Source organism: Portunus trituberculatus, chromosome 21 (genome assembly GCF_017591435.1).
Source record: "Portunus trituberculatus isolate SZX2019 chromosome 21, ASM1759143v1, whole genome shotgun sequence".
Classification (NCBI taxonomy): domain Eukaryota; kingdom Metazoa; phylum Arthropoda; class Malacostraca; order Decapoda; family Portunidae; genus Portunus; species Portunus trituberculatus.
In genome coordinates, this window is record NC_059275.1 from 12,732,034 (window position 1) to 12,752,937 (window position 20,904).

The 20,904-nt window shown below is 38.3% G+C and overlaps 2 protein-coding genes across 3 annotated transcripts in view; one reads left to right on the forward strand and one right to left on the reverse strand.

Moving 5' to 3' along the window:
- Positions 1-514, forward strand: part of LOC123507009 (pseudouridylate synthase 7 homolog) — a 40,176-nt gene extending 39,662 nt beyond the window's left edge. Inside the window, exon 16 of the mRNA XM_045259504.1 lies at positions 1-514. This exon is cut by the window's left edge and continues 541 nt beyond it. The gene's annotated coding sequence lies outside the window, so the exon portion shown is untranslated.
- Positions 515-4,323: 3,809 nt separating this feature from the next.
- Positions 4,324-20,534, reverse strand: LOC123507247 (46 kDa FK506-binding nuclear protein-like). 2 transcript variants are annotated; one of them, XM_045260007.1, is made up of 10 exons: positions 20,421-20,534; positions 16,851-16,957; positions 11,997-12,210; positions 11,533-11,652; positions 10,425-10,697; positions 9,777-9,976; positions 9,534-9,570; positions 6,834-6,931; positions 6,512-6,690; positions 4,324-4,748 (listed from the first exon to the last, which is right to left on the reverse strand). In XM_045260007.1, exons 1-10 carry the CDS (start codon positions 20,428-20,430, stop codon positions 4,667-4,669), a joined length of 1,320 nt encoding a protein of 439 aa, XP_045115942.1. In that variant the 5' UTR covers positions 20,431-20,534; the 3' UTR covers positions 4,324-4,666. The 2 variants fall into 2 exon arrangements, with proteins under 2 accessions (XP_045115942.1, XP_045115941.1); XM_045260006.1 differs by having other exon boundaries at positions 10,425-10,700; positions 20,421-20,533.
- Positions 20,535-20,904: the final 370 nt, after the last annotated feature.

Sequence of the window (20,904 nt, forward strand, 5' to 3'; positions counted from 1 at the left end):
GAACTGACTGGTTTATTTCAGAGCATCTCTTACATTTAGCAGAGCACTAGTGTTATAAGGAAAGTAAAGCTATCATACATTATCTTGAGATGTAATTAACTAGTTTCAGTATAAGAGTTCAGCATTGTCAGAAGAAAGGTGAGGTACCATTATGATTTTTTTTTTTTTTTTTTTTTTTTTTATAGAATTTTAAACGTGTCTTTTTGAGACAAATATAGAAATGTTTTATCAGTAGTAAACTTGACTGTTTTAATTTCAGTTTACTTGTTTTTATACTGGCATTATGCTGTGTACTGGTTGTGTGGTTAAACCAGCCACATGATACTCAGATTATGTAGATCTTATGAGAAGATCGAGTGGAAGGAGCTAAGTTCCATGCACCAAGTTTGTATAAGTTGTGTATTACTTAAAGTTCTTGAATGTTTACATTTTAAGAAAATAATCTCTTTTGTCTGGTAATTTTAGAAGATTTTCAACATTTAATGAAATCAATAATCATGTATGTATTAGTAAATATCTTTGTTTTGTTACTACACACAAAGGTGCTAGTGATACCCAGGAGCTAGCACATACCTCGCACTTGCTTACCAAGAGCCTGAAGAGTGGGCACAGGTCCCTGAGAGCAGCAGTAGCTCACTTGCCCTGTCTTGATCATGAAAACTTTCATATTTGTTTGAACTGGCAAGGCAGAAGCCATGGAATCAAGTACACATGAGATGCAGTCAGGTAAGCAAGACTTCAGAACTCATGGCCTAGAAGGTAGTGAGGGAAGTAGCATTGGTGGGGTAAGGACTGGAGAGGCTCGGTTAATGTAGGGCATCGATGAGACCACAAACTAATGCATTGTCATCATCACACATAATTCTTCCATTCATTCCACATTAGCTTTCTTCTCCACTCCTTTACATGTTACTGCATTCTCCATCCTTATTAAGACAGATCTGTATCCCTTACTTCAGTTAGCTTCTTAGTATTCTGTCAATATTCTCTGGATGTCGCTCACTACCACCTTATCTAGTTGTCTGCAGTCCCACAATCGTTACTATAATCTTCCTGTCTTGCAACACCCAGAGCCACTCTGAGGAGGATAATATCATCTTATAATCCCTGTTCATATTTTATTGCTAGACTTCAGTACAGATAACAATATTTTTTATAGTCATCGACCAGTATTTCAACATGTTGTCAACTGCACTAATAGTTTTTGTTTCCAAATTTATCTTTCCTGCAATTTGCATTCCATCTTCCTCTGTTTGATGAATGTTACTTATCCAGAATAGTTAACTAGTTGATGCAGTATTCACTATCAGCTGCTATTGTGTGTGTGTGTGTTTGTGCACACATGTGTTTCTTTATGTCCACTGTTGTTTTGTATGACACCACTTCAGTAGGGGTTTTGTAACACTTGTTGAGCTATCCATTTTTAGCAGATGCTTGGTTTGAATTATTTACACTATATCCTATTCATTTTGAATTCTCTCTCTCTCTCTCTCTCTCTCTCTCTCTCTCTCTCTCTCTCTCTCTCTCTCTCTCTCTCTCTCTCTCTCTCTCTCTCTCTCTCTCTCTCTCTCTCTCTCTCTCTCTCTCTCTCTCTCTCTCTCTCTCTCTCCAGGCATAGTACAGGCAGTATTCCTGAAGACCATAAACTTTTCCTCACCACTCCAGTATATTTTGTGGCATTAAATGTTTCTGAAAAAGATGGAGTGGAAACACGAAGAGGATTGGGAATCACCTCCTTTTGTATTTATATGCTTACAAATAGACATGGCCTTCAAGGAGTACATCAGCCTGTTATGTGCCTGCATTGGGCTGCCCAGTACTGTAGGGTTGAGCACAACTCAACCAAGTGTCAATGCTAGAGCAGGTGGAGACCAATCATTTTCCAGGCACAGGATGGGTGTGAAATGTTGAACGAGTCTTGCCTTCCTGGTACACGTGAAAAGTTTGCTGTTCTATGATCTTATTTAGTGAGTGCTTAATCCATGATACTAGATGGGACTCAAGGCACACCCTGAAGAGTGAACAAGGTACTGAGAGAAATTCAGATTACCGTATTTGTCGGCATGTAGGATGCACCTTTTTCCCAAAAATTTTGGCTTAAAAAATGGTCCTGCATCTAATATGCTTAGTTGAGGCCTCCTGTAGTCTAATCATTATTTCATTGCTGGTATAATTATTATTACCAGTATAATTACTTTAAAAACATTATTGTAAAAATTAAATTAATCTAACCTGTGAGGCTGTGATGCATGTTTATAAATATCAGCTGATCTAAAACCTGACTCAATGCCATCTGATAGTGAGGAATAACAGCAAGCTAATGATCATAACAAAACACACACCCTCACTGTTATGGCAGCAGGAGGAAGAAGATTGAACTACACAATCTCCTGCAAACTACAAGTGGTGGATTATGTCAAGGACCATGTCAATAGAGCTGCAGCAAGGGCTTTTAGGACACCACTTATGAAAAAAATTATATGTGTTTGGCAACAGCAAGAAAGCCAACTGAAAACCACAAGAAAAGGTAAAGATAACCTTTGTTGCCCAGTCCCACATAGGCCAGAACTTGAGGATGATATAAAAATGAAAAAAAAATTTCCTGGATTTGACCAGCTGGAATAGTTGTCTTATGTGCCCTTACATCCTATATGCTTTCAAATACAGTGTTTTATACCAGGCTGAGATACTCCTTAAAAGAAATTGTCAAAGCACCATACTTTCCCGTCCCCTTTCTCTATCCTTTTAGTAACTTTTTACAATATACAGCAAGTATGGTGATAGCATTTTTCCAATCCAGCTGCTGAATGTGATGCCACTCTATAAATAGAATTGAATAAGCAAACAAGTATTGGAGATGTACTTTAACAGGCTAGTAGTAAAAAGAGAAAAAAAATGTAAGTAACAAGAAAATCAGTGTCAGTATGATTAGTTCTGGCCAAGGTGGAAAATGGGAGGAAAAAAGTTAGCATGTCTGTCACAGTGGCTTGATGAGTTCACTCGGGTAGAGCAGCGCTAGTCTGGCTGTAGTGCGATAGGTGTGATATGGACAATAATGGCTGGTCTGATTTCATTTCAGTCACTCTTCAGGTTCTTTTCAATCATTTGTTCCAACTGAGGCCTCAGGATCTTTTGATTCCTACTTAACAGTCAATAGGACAGTATTACAAGAGTATTTTCACTTTGAAATAAATTGGTCTGCATATACTTGTACAAGTACTATTTGTAATGCAGTGACAGATGGAAAAATGCAGGAGAGTGGATTGAGGTTGACTTCATGTGTCAATGCATCTCTTTTCTTAAATGTAATAACATATATTTTGATAAACCAAAGAAGGAAAGTTGGAGACCCACTATACATACCCCAATGTTTTGTGCATCTATGAAATTTTGTCTTAACCATCTCCAACAATCTGCTTCAGAGGATAGCTTATGCCCTGGCATTTTCCTGTTTGTAGGATTTGCATTTGCTGTGCACTAGGGTGAAATGATGTAATGACACCAGCAAGGACATATTACCAGTAGTTTAATATTACTTGGACCTTGAGAGCACATATTAATTAGCTCATTGTATTGTCAGACAACTAAGTAATTTGCTCCTTGAGAGTTGTGTGCCTCAGCTGCTCACCATGGCAATACAGAGGCAGGTGCTAGAAGTGTGCCTGTTGTCTTACGGGTGACAGGGCTGGCCACTCGCCACTGAGCTCAGACAGAAGCAGGATGTGCAAAGTTAAATGACACCACAAAAAAAAGTTGGTTCAGGATTAAAATTAACCTCTGTGATGGTGTGTAGTTATCTTGCCAAAATGGATCAAGATAATCCATTTGTGCTGCATCACTCTTCATCCAGGAAAAAATATACATCGATGCTCAGCTCAAGAGGTTGAATGTTTAGGGGAGAATGTGTGTGTGTGTGTGTGTGTGTGTGTGTGAGAGAGAGCATGGAGTGTGTGCAGGACTTACATCATCTCTGCAGAGAAAATTAGTCACAGGAGCCTGCACATAGTTGAGGACTTCACTTACATGAACTCCTCAGCTTTGATATATCAGGTGAAGTCTTTAAAGCAGGTAAGACAAGCTTTGGGAGAAATTACTGGTGTGTTGAGTCGGATATATGCAAGCAAGTTCTGGCCAGCTTCATAGCCATCCATGGTAAGGTTTTGCAGGAGTCATACATACTAGTTAGTGTTGTAGTCATTGATTCTACTTGGGCATGAAGGTGAAACATGCCAAGTGTAGTGTAACTGTCGTAGATAGAGCTACTTTTTAAATTCTTCCAAGTATCAATTATAACTGAGTTATATGGGATAGATATAAGAGATATATTGCTTCATTTTATTATAAACAACTTCCTTACATGCTCAGAAAAACACAATATTTCACATAACCTGTATTCATCAAGACACTCATTTGTAACGATAAAACTTTGATCCATAACATCCATTACTGGTCCCACACACTTTCTTTCACAGATTCACTCTTATCCAGGGAAGTTCAAACCTTCATTGCTACTCTTTCACACACAAGACACTTGTACTAACATCTGACTTTGGCGTAACCTTCATATAATGTACAACTTTCCGCGTGAATTGCTTATATTATATTAAAACAAAGACAAGCTGCTTGTAGATTCTCAAAAGAAATGACAAAATACAAAATAGAATCCTTAGCTAATTCCCTTCAGTTCTACAACAAAGGAGAGTGTTGCATTCCCAGGGATGTCTGGAGGAGCCCCCTTCTTGCCATAACTGTTGGGACAAAATAGAAGCTTGAAATATTTTCAATAAAATACATATTTGTAAATTAATCAAAAGAATTTTTCTTTCTTGAGTAAGACTTCTTAGCTGTAACTTTTTCTGAATGAATGCCAAAATAACATTGTAAAATTTTAAGAAATGTTCACTGTAATAAAAATATTCTTTTCACTGCATATTTGTATATCTATACTATGTGCATCTATAATTTGTGTGTGTGTGTTTACCTAGTTGTAGTATTACAGGGCCTGGGCTTTACGCTTGTGTGGCCCCGTCTCCATATCTAAACTTATCCAATTTTTCTTTAAAGTTATGCACACTCTTTGCTGACACCACTTCCTCACTCAAACTGTTCCAAGTCTTAACACATCTTTGTGGGAAACTATATTTTTTAACATCTCTCAGACATCTTCCCTTCCTCAGGTTTTTACTATGCGATCTTGTGCTTCTAATGTCATATTCTTCTCTCAAAATCAGTTTCCCATTATCCACTTGATCCATTCCGTTAATCAATTTATAGACTTGTGTCAGATCCCCTCTCTCCCTTCTCTGTTCCAGGGTTGGTAGATCCATGTCATTCCTTCAAATTCTGGAACCATTCTTGTAGCCATTTTTTGTAGCCTCTCCAACTTCCTTATGTGTTTCTTTCTATGGGGGGTTCACACAACTGCATATTCTAATCTTGGTCTTATTATAGTACTTATCAATTTCTTCCTCATTTCTTTGTCCATGTAGTGAAATGCTAATCCAATATTCCTTAACAAATTATGTCTTTCTGAAAATTCTATCAATATGGTTTACCGGTTGATTGTTTTCTTCCATCGTCACTCCCAAGTCCTTTTCCTTTTTTTACTTTTTCTAGTTCTACTCCATCTCCCATCTTATAGATTCCCACTGGTCGTCTTTCACTCTTTCCTATTTCCATGACATGGCTTATGTCCACATTGAATTCCATGTACCATTTTTTACTCCATTTCCAGATCTTGTTTAAGTCTTCCTGCAGTATTTCACAATCCTCTTTTTGCTTTATAACTGCACAGTTTCGCATCATCCGCAAACAGATTTATGTAGCTGTTCACTCCCTCTGGCATGTCGTTTATATATATGAGAAAAAGTATTGGCGCCAAAGCTGATCCCTATGTGCTTTCTACTGCTCTCCACTTGGACTTCATATCTTTAACTACTGTCCTTATTTCTTTCCCCATCAAATAATTTTCCATCCATCTCAATGTGCTTCCTTTTAAGCCACCCTTCTCCTCTAACTTCCACAGTAATCTTTCATGTAGCACTTTATCAAACGCTTTTTTAAATCCAAATAAATACAGTCAATCCATCCCTCTCTCTCTTGTACTCTATCAACTATTCTAGAGAAACTCAGTAAATTTGTTATACATGACTGACCTTTTCTAAAACCAAATTGGCTATTCTACTGGTACTGTTCCATTTTCTATTGAGCATTTTATGATGTATATAGGACTTGCTAGTTCTTCCTTACATTCTTTTAATATTCTGCCTGAGACTTCATCCGGTCCCATTGCCTGCTCTTCATCTAATTCCGTCATCAACTCTTTTATTTCAAGCTTGGTTACTTTAATTTCTTTCATATAGACAGTGTGTGTGTGTGTGTGTGTGTGTGTGTGTGTGTGTGTGTGTGTGTGTGTGTGTGTGTGTGTGTGTGTGTGTGTGTGTGTGTGTGTGTGTGTGTGTGTGTGTGTGCTTAAAATATTTCAATAATTTCACCATATAAGGCAACTTACGCCATGTGGGGAGGACAAGTAATCTTTCTCTTGCCTCCAATCTTCATGCCACTGACTCCAACGTCCCAGCCCTTGATGACCTCGCCACTCCCAAGCCGGAACTTGAAGCCTTTGCCAGAGTCACATTTGTCGAACATCTTCTTGTTGGACATCAGACGGCCCACGTAATAAACAGACACCTGAAGTAAAGGCAGTGTAAGGGGAGGCAAACACAAATAATGGCCTATTCAGGAAAAGACACGAAAATGTACACAAAAGATGAAAATTTTAAAATTTATTTATTTATTTAATTTTTTTTTTTTTAAACAATCTGAAAAGTTACCATCTTGCCACTCTTTGCCTCAGATCCTTTCCCCACCACCAGGTCTTCACACACCACTCCGCCTGGCTTCACCATTTTGGGTGTCTGAGGAGACTTGGCTGAAGAGAAAGAATTGGCTTGTTATATACTACCTTTGAAGGAAAAAAAAAAAAAAAAAAAAAAAAAACTCTGCCCTCCAATCTGCATTAAAACATGGCAAATGGCTCCCTCTGACTGGAGCAAAGAGTGCTGCAAATTATTCTAGAAACTATGGTCAATATTTTGTGAAAACTCAACAACTATGTCTCAACTTCTATCTTTCCTTCTTGCTGGAAATTTGCCTACATTCAGCCTGTTCCTAAAAAAGGTAATTGTTCTAATCCCTCAAACTCCTGCCCTATTGCTTTAATCTCCGGCTTATCTAAAGTTTTAAAAAATTTTCCTCAATAGGAAGATTCCTAAATATCTGATCGCCAGTATGGTTTCTGTCAAGGCCGCTCTACTGATGATCTACTGGCTTTACTTATGGAGTCTTGAACACCCTCTTTTTAGAGATTTTGGTGAAACTTGCTGTTGCCTTAGACATCAAATGCTTTTGATAGTCTGGCACAAAGCTTTGATCTCCAAACTACCCTCCTACTACTTCTATCCTCTCTGCAACTTCATCTCAAGTTTCCTCTCTGACAGTTATATTGCTACAGTATTAGTCATTGTTCTCCTAATCTATTAACAGTGGTGTTTCTGTCACCCACTCTCTTATTATTATTCATCAATGATCTTCTAAACCAAACTTCTTGTCCTATCCACTCCTATGCTAATGATATCACCCTACATTTTTCCACATCTTTTCAGATATGACAAACCCTTCAGGAATAAACAGATCACAGAATGCCAACTTCTGATCTTTCAAAAATGTGTGATTGGTGTAGAAAAAACTTAGTATTGTTAAATGCCTCAAAAACTCAATTCCTCCATCTATCAACTCAACACGTTCCTGACTCCTATCCCCTCTTCTTCAATAACATTCAACTGTCACCCTTATCTGCACTTAAATATCCTCAGTCTGTGCTTTATTTATATCTAAACTTAGAAACTTCACATCTCTTCTCTAGATAATACAGTTTCTATGAAGTGCCAATTTGCGACTGAAATTTTATGTACGTAGAGTTTCCGATTCAAATTTGGTGCCTAGCGACTGGAGAAAGCAGTCGCAAAACAAGACTAACATGTTGGTCTTGTTAGTCGATTTGCAACTTTACTTACGTTGTGACATCACAGAATATGCTTTGAAAGTGTGGTCTCCAGATATAGAGAAGATGTTACAGTTGGTGAGGGAAAAAGAACACATCTGGGACCCCAAAAATGAGTTATACGGTAAAAAAGAAAGCTTGAGCAAATTTTCGTTCAACGAAATAGCTGCCACTCTACAAGAACTGTTTCCATCAATGCAGGGTGTTTTTGGAGGCGAGGATTGAAGAATTGTCAGGAATTAGTTTGATAGCAATTGTGCATAGTCTTCTTAAGATTAAGAACTTTCTTATAGAGAAATGTAGGCTAATTTAAAGTGTGGTAGACACTCCTTTCCTTCTATATATCAACAGGCATTTTCTTTTCTGTTGACTCTTCTGGTATGCCAAAAGAAGAGCAACCATCGCTTTGGCATCATCACTGGAGGAAGACATCTTGGCAGGTAGCTGTTTGTTTACATCCACTTCCCACCAAGGTGCCAATAGTCAATACTTTCCAGGTGCTATGTGTGACACGTTCCAACTAGTAAGGATGAGTCAGAAACTCTACATAAGTAAAATTTCAGTTGCAAATTGACATGTCTGAACCCCTCTTTAAGCATTCTGAGTCATCTATGCAAGTTCTCTCACCCTCAACTTCTAACTCTGTACAAGAGCCTTCCTTATCTGCCCAAGTATGGAATATTTTCCCATGTATGGGAAGTTTAACTCACACTGTTTTATTAGATAAGGTAGAATAACAAATTTTTTTGTTTTATCAACTCCTCTGACTAACTATCTTCAGCCTCTTTCTCATTGCAGCAATGTTGCATCATTCATCTTCTACCGGTATTTTCAGGCCAACTATTCTAGTCTTGCTAACTGCAAGTCTCCCCTCCTCCTGCAGCCTCACTGCACAAGACTCACTTCATTCTCTCACTCCTATTCTGTCCACCTTTCTAATGGAAGAGTTAACCAGTACTCTAAATCATTCATTCATTTCTCTGATAAATTCTGAAATTTCCTACGTGCTTCTATAATTCCATCTACCTCTGATATGAAGTCCTGAACTCATTTAAGAGAGGTTTCAACACATTTATCCCATTCTTTTGCCAAACTCTCTCAGACCTGTTCAGTGACTAGCTTTTAAGTGGGCCTTTTTGCTGAATTGTTTTTATCTTTGGCCAATTGTCTCTTTTTACACAAAAAGCACAGTTCTAATTTGGAATGGGAGTCCTGCCAGTTTCTGCCAGCAGTTTTATACATGGTACTGCGCTGTGATTGAATCCTCATCACCATCTTTATAAGAGCATTCTGTGCAATTTTCTACATGATTAGGACAGAAAAAATGAATTATAGAGATCAACACTGGCATGAAGCACAGCAACTCATTAAATGCCTTCACATAACACTTATGATTTCAACTTAAATTATATAGTTAACTTTACATGGTGCCATAATAGCAGAGAAAATGAAATAAAACAATAACACTTACCTTGCTCCTTGGCTGGGATCTCTGATTTTGGAGTTTTCTGAAATGGAAAGATGATTGTAAATATGATTCTTTTTCGTTATTAAACATTATGGTGAATATTATTTTTCATTAATATATATCTTGGTGATAAAAGTTAACTTTTGAGACGTTTTACAGCAAACCTAATAGTAATGGGAAATCCACTAAAAATCAAGTTGTTAAAAAGAAGCCACACAGCTGCAGCAGTCAACACAAGATGCTCACCCCATTCTGTGTTGGTGCATTAGCTCCCTGAGGTTTATTGGGAGTCTTCTTGCCTTTGTCTGGTGCTCCACTATTACTACCAGGAATCTTGGGAGTCTTGGGGGTGTTGGCATCCTTAGGAGTCTTTCCACCTTTGGGAGTCTTCTCCGTCTTGAAAACAGCAACAGGTTCTTTTGTTGGGAATGCTTCCTTTTTGGCAACTGAAAATAGATTTTAAGAGATCCTTATATTAAATGACAAAGGAAGTATTTAACCTACAAATTAATCAATAACCCTAATATCAGGAATACTAATTAATGCCTGTTGACCAACCAACAAGCAAGTCTGACAAACTGAATAGTTGGAGAAACTAAAATGATCCAATCAATACAATGATACTTGATTCCATCTTATTTTACAAAAAGACACTCACACAGTACAATTGTCTCAGGTGGCTTGGCTCAAGAAAACCTTATAATGCTTCAGAAAATATCTCAACAAAATTGTTATCTTTCAAATACTTCAAACGAGATGGTACATGAGATCAGGTGAAATGAGGGCAAAGGAAATGGAGATATTATGATGTCTCATGTTTCTCACATTAATTTTATTAAAATGTAGGACAAGTTATGTTGCATGCAAGCTTCACTTACAAATACATCTACTCACCAATATTGTTTGGCTTCTTTGTCTTCTTCTGTTCATCTATCATCATTACTTCTGTCTCATCTTCATCACTCTCTTCTTCCTCCTCCATGTCATCCTCATCCTCCTCCTCCTCCTCATCTATGTCTTCCTCCTCCTCTAACTCATCCTCTTCCTCTTCTCCTTCTTCACTATCATCAAGTCCATCCTCATCATCTTCCTCTAAGGGCACCGTTTGAGGTTCCTTCGAGACAACAGCATTGGCCTTCTTCTCAGGTTTAGTGGGGGCCACCTTGGCTGCTATTGTAAAGACATGGTGAATCAGAGTTTGTTCTTTACCTAACCTACAATTACAATGGACTATATACACCAATATGAACAAATACACTTAACCCTTGACTATCGCACCCAATTGGGGCCGAAATAGCTGCGCCATAGCCGGAAACGCGATAGCCGAATTGATCTTGGCGTGAAGGCGGTTTTGGCCAATGAGCGCTCAGATATCCCATGACGTTATGGCTGGGCGCGCGATAGCAGGCATTTGAGGTCGCGATAATGAAATCTTAGCAGCTTTTCATGGGTGCGCGATAGCAATAAAACGCGATAGCCGAAGTCACGATAGCTGAAGGTTGACTGTACATGCAAACTGTATTTCTAGCCAAAGGGATATTTGCATTACTCTCAATATGCAGACAATACAGCTCTCATTCTATATAATGAGGAAAATACAGCCTAACAACATGAAGATCAATGCATGAAGGAAAAAAACTGAAAGAGCAGGCTAAACATATGCAAATACAATAGTGAGGCAGAGCACACACAAAGGCTTAGGACGTGTCTAAGTGCCCTAAGTATACTGCAGGAGCAGAGAAACATTCTTAATTAGATGTGATAATGACTGACATCGTGGTGAAGTCTAAGATGCTGCCCTTCTCTCCTGGCCTGAGTTTTGGTCCCTCAGTAAATGTCTCATGAGTGAAGATTTATCCCACTTTCAGGTTAGTTTTTCAATGTGTCTCTGAGTACTCTAAGCTGATGAATTATGCCAATCTAAGAGAAAAAAGGAGGGAAACACCATAAATACACTCAAAATGATTGAAGACAAAACACACCACCACCTCAAGTCACAAACCTGGAACAGCTTGGTTGTTAAGAGTCACTGGAGTGATTTTCTGCAGTTTTGCCTTTTTGTTGCCTGGCGAGGGACTTTCTTCTGGCTTCCTCTTAGCAGACACATTCACTAATGTTGGCACTTTGGAAAAATATACAATATTCACTGTATGGAACAACACAACTGTTCACTATCAATGACAAAGAAAAATGAAAAATGCAAAAAAAAAAAAAAAAAAAAAAAAAAAAAAAAAATGTTTACAAAAGATTTAATTCACATTTCTTTTTTAATATAACCTGAAATAGCTAAGTTATCAAGACAAAAGAGAGACTTGCTTAACTGAAAATATTAATTAGGAATATTCCATCTTGAATGTATATAATATATCAAACTACTATTATAAATTACATTAATTTCAGTTCATCCTTTCATACAGAAAACCCTTTAAGACATTCAAGAGTGCATGTGTTACAAAGGGAACTCACCTTCCTCATCACTACTCCCCTCATCATCCTCTGAGAAGAGCTCCTCATCATACGTCACATAGCCAGAGAGGTGCACATTGCTCTTGGCTCCGGTGGTGTAGAAAGAAATGCGACTCCCAGAATCAAATTGGAGGTCAAGAGGGAACTGGAGGATGCCATGCTTGTAGCTCAGGTTGGCAATGAGTGCTTCTGTGTCTCCAATGTCTACAATAACCTGCAGGAAAACACAAGGTCAGCAGACTGTCTGATGGGATTCAGGTGAATGTCATGCTGGCAAACTTTATTACAAGAAGAATTAAATCTCCAACACCATACACAACCTTATGTCCCATCCTTTCAAGATCCCTCTAATGGCCAGAGTGCAATTTAAACAGAAACATATGTAATAGTCCTGTTACTAAAAAAGTATGAGTGTGTACACACAGCAAAGAGTGTGCATAGTCTTAAAGAAAAATTGGATAAGTGTAGATATGGAGACGGGGCCAAACGAGCATAAAGCCCAGGCCCTGTAAAACTACAACTAGGTAAACACACACACACACACACACACACACACACACACACACACACACACACACACACACACACACACACACACACAACACAACACAACACAACACAACACAACACAACACAACACACACACACCTAAAATTGAAATTAAAGTCTCAGTTGGCAGCCGAGGCCTTGCTGAGGAGGGCCTGGAAACTTGAAGTCTACGAGGAAACCAAAACAATTTACATAAGAAGAAATATGACACTGGAGGAAAGAATGAAAATGAGAGAGCTTGTAACTGGTGAGAGAGAAGAATGAAGAAAGAACCGAGGAGGAAAAGACCAAGTTTTTTTGGAAGATGAGAAATGGGAGGCTGAAGAAGTGGTGGATAAAACAGATGGAATAGACAGTACACTGACTGAAACATGGAAGAAAGAGATTAGGAATGGAATTCAAGTGACATACACGAATATAGATGGATTTCTGTTTAAAAGGCTAGAATGTATGGATTACCTAAGAAACAGTGAACCGGACATAATGTGTGTGGTGGAATCAAAGTTAAGGTCCGAAATAAAGCTAGATTGATTTTATATAAAACACTACAAAGTATGGAGAAATGATAGAAAAATAAAGGAGGTGGTGGTATAATGGTTCTTACTAAGGAAGATCTGATAGTGAAGGAGGTGAACTATAGTAAGAGAAATGAGGAAGTGATAAGTATGCTTATAACAGATGGTAAGAGGGACATTAATATTATAACAGTATACATACCACCCAGAACCAGTGCTTGGGAATATGAACAGTATCAAATGGTGATGAGAAATACTCTAGACAGAATGAAGCAAGAACTCATCAGAAAGGATAGAGTGATGATAGTCGGGGACTTTAATTGTAAAGAAATAGTGTGGGAAGACTACGAAGTGGTGAATGGTGGTGAGTGGGCAGAGGAATTGTTAAAGGTAGCAACAAATAACTTGATGACACAGTGGGTGAGATCACCAACAAGGTGCAGGGGACAAGATGTTGCAGCAAGGTTGGATTTGGTATTTACCAGGGGCATCTCTAAAAGAGGAAATTGAACATGAATGTCCCTTGGGGAAAAGCGACCATGATGTCCTAAGCTTTGAGCTGGATATGGAATTAAGCATGAATAAGATTGTGGAACAGGGAGGAAAAATTAAATTATGTAGGGCAAATTATAACCATATAAGGGAGTTCTTTAATGAAATTGACTGGTCTGTGGTATACCAGGAAAGGGATATGCAATTGAAATATGATAAATTTATGGATTTATATAACTCTGCTGTGAAAAGTTTGTGCCATATCACAGAAAGAGGACTTTAAATAATAAACAGTGGTTTAATAGAAATTGTGAAGAAGCAAAAAAGAACAAAGAAAAGGCATGGAAGAAACTTAAGAAAAACAGTGATGTATTATCAAGAGAAGTCTACAAAACAGCAAGGAATAGATATGTTGAAGTAAGGAGAACAGCACAGAAGGAATATGAACAGAGGGTGGTGGAAAACTGTGATAGTGACCCTAAAATGTTTTACAAATTCATAAATGGAAAACTAAATAAAAGGGAGGCAATAGAAAAGGTAAAAATGGGAAGAAGTATATGAGGATGCTAGAGATATAGCTGAAATTTTGAACAACTTTTGCAAAGTGTTTACAAAGGAGGAGCATTTTACAGGAGAAAGGCCTACGGAAATAAAGCAAATGCAGGACATCATGGTTACTAAAGAAGATGTAAGGAAAATTATAAGCAATCTGGATATTAATAAATCAATGGGGCCTGATGGCATATCTGGGAGGTTGCTAAAGAATGTAAGGATCAATTGTTGAACCCCATATTTGATATTGTGGAAACCTCCATACGAACAGGAATAGTCCCGAAAGAGTGGAAAAGAGCTGACATTGTGCCTATATATAAGAATGGTAGTAGAATGGAACCGTTAAATTATAGACCAGTATCGTTGACTAGTATATTGTGCAAGGTATGTGAAGAAGTAATTAAAGCTAAGTGGAGTGAGTATCTAGAAAGTGAAAACATTCTGAGTGAAAGGCAGTTTGGTTTCAGAAAAGGAAGATCGCGTATCCAATTTATTATGTTTTTATTCAAGAGTGACTGACATACTACAACATAGAGAGGGATGGGTGGATGCTATCTACCTGGACTTGAGAAAGGCCTTTGATAAAGTACCACACAATAGACTGATGTGGAAACTAAAGAAGATTGGAGGAGTAAATGATAAACTAGCAAAATGGATGGAAAATTACTTAGTGGGAAGAGAAATGAGAACAGTGGTGAAAGGAAAGAAGTCCGAGTGGAAGAAGGTAACCAGTGGAGTTCCACAAGGGTCAGTGCTTGGTCCCATCATGTTTTTGATTTATGTTAATGATATGCCAGTAGGAATTGACAGTTACATGAATATGTTTGCGGACGATACTAAAATTATGAGGAGAGTAAAGAATGTGGAAGATTGTAACAAGTTACAGGAAGATCTTGATAAAATATATGAGTGGAGTAAAGAGTGGCAGATGGAATTTAATATAAACAAGAGCCATGTTATGAAAATGGGAAGAAGTAGATACAGACCAAACAGGGATTACAGGCTGGGTGATGAGAAAATTGAAGAGACCAATGAGGAGAAAGACTTAGGAGTAACCGTGCAAAACACTTTGTCACCGGAGAAACACATTATCAAGATATTTTGGAAAACATATAACATGCTTGAAAATATTGGCCTTGCATTCCACTACCTAGATGAAGGAATGATGAAGAAGATATTATGCACCTTAATAAGACCCCAGTTAGAATATGCAGCTTGTGTCTGGTCACCGCACATGAAGAAAAATGTGAAGAAGGTGGAAAGGGTACAGAGGCTGGCAACAAGGATGGTACCAGGACTCAGGAGTTAGACTATGAGGAAAGACTGAGGGAACTGGGGCTGACCACATTAGAAGAGAGAAGAACAAGGGAAGACATGATAACTATGTATAAATTGGTGAACAAGATTGACATATTGGACAGAGAATTGATATAGGTGACCACAAGTAATCATCTCTGAGGACATGGAAAAAAAACTAATAAAAGACATCTGTCTAAATGACTTGAGAAAGTACAGTTTCCCGCATCGTAGTATTGATAAGTGGAATAAACTGAGCAGTGATGTCGTTGATGCAGTGTGTGTCAATCAGATGAAAGAGAGATATGACAGGAGTGGACAAGGAGACAGGACACAGAGAGTTTAGCTCGAACCCTGTGATACACAAATAGGTAAACACACACACACACACACACACACACACACACACACACACACACACACACACACACACACACACACACACACACACACATTCTTCACATGTTTGAGGGGGTTGAACTCAGTTTTATTAGATAGGGTGGTATCAAAGGCTTTTCGTCTCATCACATCTCATCTCTTGCTAAAACAGATTCTATGAATTTAGGTGTTCTGTGGCATTTCCACCAGTTTTTCTCACCCTTCCAACTGCTAACTCTGTACAAGGCCTTCTCCGTTCATATATGGAGTACTCTTTGCATGTTTTGGGGGGTTTCCACTTCCACAGTTTTATTAGATAGGGTGGAATGAAAAGCTTTTTGTCTCATCAACTCCCCTCCTCTGACTGACTGTCTTCAGCCTCTTTCTCACAGCTGAAATGTTGCATCTCTTTCTATCTTTTATAGCTATTTTCATGGAAACTGTTTTACTGTTCTTGCTAACTGCATGCCTCCTCTCCTCCTGCAGCCTTGCTGCACAAGGCTTTCTTCTTCCTCTCATCCCCATTCTGTCTAACTCTCTAACATACGAGTTAACCAGTACTTTCAATCATTCATACCTTTCTCTAGTAAACTCTAGAACTCCCTGCCTGCTTCTGTATTTCCGTCTTCCTATGACTTGACTTCTTTTAAGAGGGAGGTTTCAAGAGATTTGTTCCTTGATTTTGGCTAATCTCTTACTACTTTTAAGGGAACCAGGACTTCAAGTGGGCCCTTTTTTTTTTTTTTTATATTTGTTGCCCTTGGCTGACTTCCCTCCTGCATATTAAAAAAAAAAAAAAAAAAAAATATATATATATATATATATATATATATATATATATATATATATATATATATATATATATATATATATATATATATATATATATATATATATATATATATATATATATATATATATATATATATATATATATATATATATATATATATATATATATATATATATATATATATATATATATATATATATATATATATATATATATATATATATATATATATATATATATATATATATATATATATATATATATATATGACAAACTCACCCTGACAATGCCATGGTCCTGGGTGGAGGTGTCAAGGACAGCAGCTGAGATGTGGAAAGGGCTGTCAACCACCTTAGTGTAACGCTTGCCAGGCTCGAGCAGCAAACCTGTGACACACACCAACACCACATTATACAAGAGACTGCAGCCCAACCAAGAACAAATATGTATGTATAATTGTTTGGTTTGCATAAAAGAAAATTTACTACAAAAAATATCAACATGTTAATTAATTTTGGAACAAGCTTATGACAATTCAGCTTAAAAAATAAATAAAGATAAATATATATAAAAATTTTTAAAAAAAGCATGGATTCCTTGCATGCGAGGAATTTTTTTACACCAAGTCATTATGCAATGAACATTTCAACAACTTGGTGTACATGGCCTGACTTTTAACAAGCCAAAAGTCTTGAAAAAGGTTCAAACTCTCAATGGTGAGATTACCTTACCATTCAATAAACTTATCCATTCTGCTTCAACAAATCACACTCTAACTTACTATAAAACAAGGAAAACTATATTCTAATGTACTGCAATTTTGTTTTGAAATGCCTTTATCATTACTTACCACAAAAACCTTCCCACTTCTATATGACCCCATTCAAACTGTGAGCCATTAACTAACATAGCAAGTCTGTGTTCAGGATTAATCTATGAACACTGGAATTCAGGATGGGGGCCCAGTTAGGTATGTGACTTTAAGGAGAGGTCAAGGGGAGGCAATGGAGGCAATCTCCACAACTGCAGTTAGGTTACTCTCTCTTACTCTTGTACTCATATGTATTCTGAGCTGGGGTTCAACTATGACCAGGCGACTCCTTTTCCTCGGCAGACCAGTCCTGAAGGTGTTTGGAGTTGGTGCTTATGTGGTCTGGTGTTGGTGGCTGGTCTGGGATGTGACCCAGCCAATTGTCAAGGAGGTTCTTGAAGGTATCAGGTGACATGACTGTCATGTTTCTCAGGTAGGCAGGGATACAATTCAACAGTCTTGTATTACTGTAGGTCAGGGGTTCTTATTCTTAACCTTAGGTTCAGGAACCCCCAAGGGTTCCCAAAAAGATTTCCAGGGGTACTTAGATGGCTGATTTAATAAGATCCTTTGCAGTATACCATTGCATAATGAGTTAGTGTTAGTCTGTAAATTAACATTGTTTCATGTCAGATTACTGGGGGTTTGGGTAGATGGTCTTATAAGTCAGGGGGGTTCTTAACAAGAAAAATGTTGAGAACTCCTGCCTTAGGTAATGTTATGACAAACAAGGGTCCTGGTTTTCTCAGTTGAGCTGAAGGTGTTCCTCACGTAACACAACCTCCCTCTCCTGGGGTGGTGGGTCTTTTGAATAGTGGTATTTGGCACCCTGTGTTCCAAGACCTTCCAGACATAAATGATTATGTAGCATTCCCTGCATCTGTGAAGGGAGGACAACTTCAGCTCCCTGAGTCTCTCCTAGTAATTTAAGTGCTGAAGCTCATGGTGTAACAATCCAAATAGCAGAGAATGCTACATGAAGCATTTCAACCCCTCTTGAATTCACCAATTCAAACTCCATTTACATAGTTTGTAGGCTAACTGGCTAGGCAAGGAGGAGAACTAAACTGAACGCTGCCATTACAGCCACTGCAGCCAGCCAAACTCCATTCATTTTCCAGTCCTACCTAGGCCAGAATCCATCTTCTCAGAGAGGAAGAAGTGTGGGGATGAAAATTACAATGCCAAGCATATGGTCTAAGTTAGGTGTTATGGTAGAGGTTTCACCCATTGCCGAGATCAATTTGACCCTCTAGTAAACCCAGGTAGTGAGGGAGTGGGTGCATCAGGTGGGTGACCCCAGGTAGGATCAGTTAGACTAGCGGCATATGCTGTGAATTGTTATTGAGTAAGAGTGTTGTGGGATGCTGGGAAGTGACTGCCCCAGTTGTGCAGCGACATGCGTTATTATATGTAAAGCATTAGCAAATGTGTCTTAATGCTCCTGGTCCCAGGGTTGTGTTGTGCTCCACCTGCTAATACATACGCTGAGTCTCCGAATCAGCCTGTGACCACTCACACAGCTAATCTACCACTTCTGTAGTGAGTCAAACTGCTACAATGGATCTTGCTAGTGAATGTCCTTTGCAGGACTTCAATGTCCATGCTGTCTATCTTGTAAGGACACCAGAGCTGACAGCAGTACTCTAGGCATGGCAGGATGAGACCATTCCATAAAGTCATAAAACAATTTTTGCATTCCTTGTCTGGAAGGTACTGAGGATCCATCCTGTTAATTGTCTTGCTGTTCAGATGACTTGGCTAAAATGGAAAGAGAAGATACTAACACTGCACATCACTCCAAGGTCCTTTACTATATCCTTGGCAGTTACCTTTACTTGGCTGCAACTGTATTGTGTGGAGTTTTTGAGTTCATCTTTGTTGCCGTACCTTAGAAGGTAAAAATTTTCCTGATTTAAGACCATATTGTTTACTTCTGTCCAACAGAGTATTTTGTTCAGGTCTTGCAGTAAGCAGATCATCACGACGTGTGTGTCATCGATAAAGGATATTACTCATGTGTTCCAAGTCTCTCTGTCCATGTCCACCACCATGAGGAGGAAGAGGAGGGGGCCCAGGACCAAACCCTGTGGAATTCTACTGATGGTACTGCATCATTGGTAAAAGATATTGCTCTTGCATGATCCAAGACTCTGTCCATGTCCACCACTATGATGAGGAAGAGGAGAGGACCCAGGACTGAGCCCAGTGGAATTCCACTGATGACAATCCTTGCCTCTGTCAGCCTATCATGTACTGTGACTTTTTGTTTCCTGTTAGAGAGGAAACTATAAAGCCATTGTCCTAGTTCTCTATGTATCCCCAAAGTTTTTAACGTGTGCAGGAGAATGTCATGGTCCACTTTGTCGAAAGCTGTTATGAAGTCAAGATAGATGACATCAATGTTTTCCTCATTTTGGATGTCTTGCAAAATTTTATCAAAATTTTTTCAACCAAAGTCCAAATATATCTCAATTACGCTTCTTTCACCCAATAATTCTTGTTTTCCCACCAGGTCCCCAACCTTGTTAGGGATACAGGAGAAAAAATAATACAGGATGTATTGTGTTAAAATTCCCATATTACCATGTTACCTAACACTACATCATATGGACTGGCGCAACAGCATATCTGAGCTGCCTTAATATTCCACAATCATTTTCATCTACTTGCATGACTGCCCTGAGTAAAGGGACAGCCAGCCGTGTGAGAGCGCCTCATTACAGACACCCCGACATACTTACCTACATCCAAAATGCTATACTCCCCGAAGCATTAACACAATAATAGGCATCCATAGCACAACTAGACACATAAATAACACTAAGTGTAGAAACAATAAACCTCCGAGACAGGTGGCAAGCAAGCGCACCTCACGGGCCAGAATACACAAAGCCCTCTATTTGTATTTCCTTCATATTTAACCTAACCACATTTGCACCACACGCTTACCCAACACGCACGAGACATGTTGAACTTATTATTACGTTAGATGTAAGAATATTGAGGGCGGAAGACGGTATTAATTGGGAACTCACTCCAGAACATGGTGGCGGTGCACGTGGATCAGCTGAGAGGAGCAGCTCGTGTTTACCGCCCTCGCCCCGCCCTGGTTCCTCATCACATTGCCTACATATATTGCATTATAACTAACTTTTTATTTTAATTTGCTTCTTTTTTAATTCTATTTGTTATTTTGTGTAAGTATTTCCCAGTTATGGATTTTTTCGTGTTCAGTGCCTACAGTAAGGACAGGTGTAAGTTGTGATATTTGTGATGATTTCTATCTGCAAAGCGTTCAATTTTTTTTTTAGCTATTAAGTCCTTTAAATATTAATGATTAAGCTTTTATATATGAATTATCGTCCTTAAGCAAAACACTAAACTTCGAATACCTGTTTGTACTGAAAGACCACAAGATACTCTCGTAAACACGTGAAATCTCACTACAAAAAGTTAATATGTTGTCTAAGTAGTATATCATAAACGTGAATATAAATAAGAAATGTGTATAGGCAGCTG